Source organism: Poecilia formosa, unplaced genomic scaffold (assembly GCF_000485575.1).
Source record: "Poecilia formosa unplaced genomic scaffold, Poecilia_formosa-5.1.2 Scaffold1371, whole genome shotgun sequence".
Lineage (NCBI taxonomy): Eukaryota > Metazoa > Chordata > Actinopteri > Cyprinodontiformes > Poeciliidae > Poecilia > Poecilia formosa.
In genome coordinates this window covers 13,673-15,117 of record NW_006801310.1, presented here as the reverse complement: position 1 = coordinate 15,117, position 1,445 = coordinate 13,673, and the positions used below count along the sequence as shown (strand labels likewise).

Below are 1,445 nucleotides of genomic sequence, written 5' to 3'. Positions count from 1 at the left end.
TGTGACGTTGCTGCTGAGTGCCGGAGTCCCAGAATCAGTAGCGACAACTTGGAACTGGAATGTTTTCAGAGTTTCAAAGTCGAAACTTTTCAGTGCCACAATTTCTCCGGTCTCAGAATTAATGCTTAAAAATGAAATCAACTTGCTATCCTTGCTTCCCTCTACACTAGCATGGTACGATATACGCGCATTCTCATTTTCATCTTTGTCAAAAGCTTTGACAGAAAACACCAAGGAACCTGGTTTGTTTCCCTCAGTCACATAAAAGTAATATGGACTTTGTGAAAATTCTGGGCCGTTGTCATTCACGTCTGACACCAGGACGCTGATTGTTTTTTCAGATGAAAGTGAAGGATGCCCTTCGTCATTTGCAGTTATTTTCAGGTCATATCTTGACGTTTTCTCTCTGTCCAGATATGATTTGGTTACTACTGAAAACATATTGTCTTGCAATGATGCCGACAAAGCAAAAACAATCTCTTCACTTATCGTACAAATAATTTTTCCATTAAGAGCTGAGTCCAAATCATTTACACTGATGAGCGCAACGGTGGTTCCTGGTCGAGAATCTTCAGGAATTAAGCTTGAAAATGAAGTAACTTCTATCTCCGGAGCGTTATCATTAATATCAATTATTTTTATGACGACAGTTTTCTCAGCTGTGAGTGGGGGGAGGCCTTTATCCGATGCTCGAATTTCTATGTCATATTCCTCTTTTTCCTCAAAGTCTAATAAACCTTTTACTGTTATCTCACCGGTTAATGAATTAATATCAAAAAGATTTAGTATATTCTTACTCACACTGTTGCTAAAGGAGTAAATTACTTCTCCATTTGGACCTTCATCTAAATCAGTTGCTTCAACCTGTATAACTGTCGTTTTTATTGGTGAATTTTCACTGAGCATCACTGAATAAATATCTTTTGTGAAAACGGGCACATTGTCGTTTACGTCCAAAACATTTATTAAAATATTCATACTACCGGATTGAGGAGGTTTACCTCCATCCACGGCCGTGAGTGTCAGTGAATGGTTCCTTGTTGTTTCTCTGTCCAAAGGTTTTTGCACAATCAAAATCGGTAGTTTAATGTCGTTTCTTTTATCCTTAACCTCCAGTCGAAAATGTTCGTTTTGGCTAAGTCTATACTGCTGCACGGAGAACTGACCGCTGTCTGGATCTTTTGCGGCGGTGAGCTGAAATCTTGTTCCAGGCAATACGGACTCATAAACCTCCAAAGTGGTCTGGTTCTCTTGGAAACTGGGAGAATGATCATTTATATCCAACACTTCAACCCTAACGTAATGCACTTCTAGCGGGTTTTCAAGCACCGTTTTGAGATTTATTAAACACGTACCGCTATCTGAGCCCACCGTCTCTCTGTCGATCATTCGGCTCACGTACAGGTTCCCATCGACTTGATTCACACGAAAGAGGGGATCAGCAT

At 40.1% G+C, this 1,445-nt stretch overlaps 1 protein-coding gene across 1 annotated transcript in view; it reads right to left on the bottom strand.

The window, feature by feature from the left end:
* Positions 1–3: 3 nt before the first annotated feature.
* The window catches only part of LOC103132827 (protocadherin beta-15-like), a gene marked incomplete at its 3' end in the record, with an annotated part of 5,049 nt that continues 3,607 nt past the window's right edge, over positions 4–1,445 (bottom strand). Inside the window, exon 2 of the mRNA XM_016667605.1 lies at positions 4–1,443. Coding sequence (XP_016523091.1) covers positions 4–1,443 — 1,440 coding nt within the window. The remainder of the gene's footprint in view (positions 1,444–1,445) is intronic.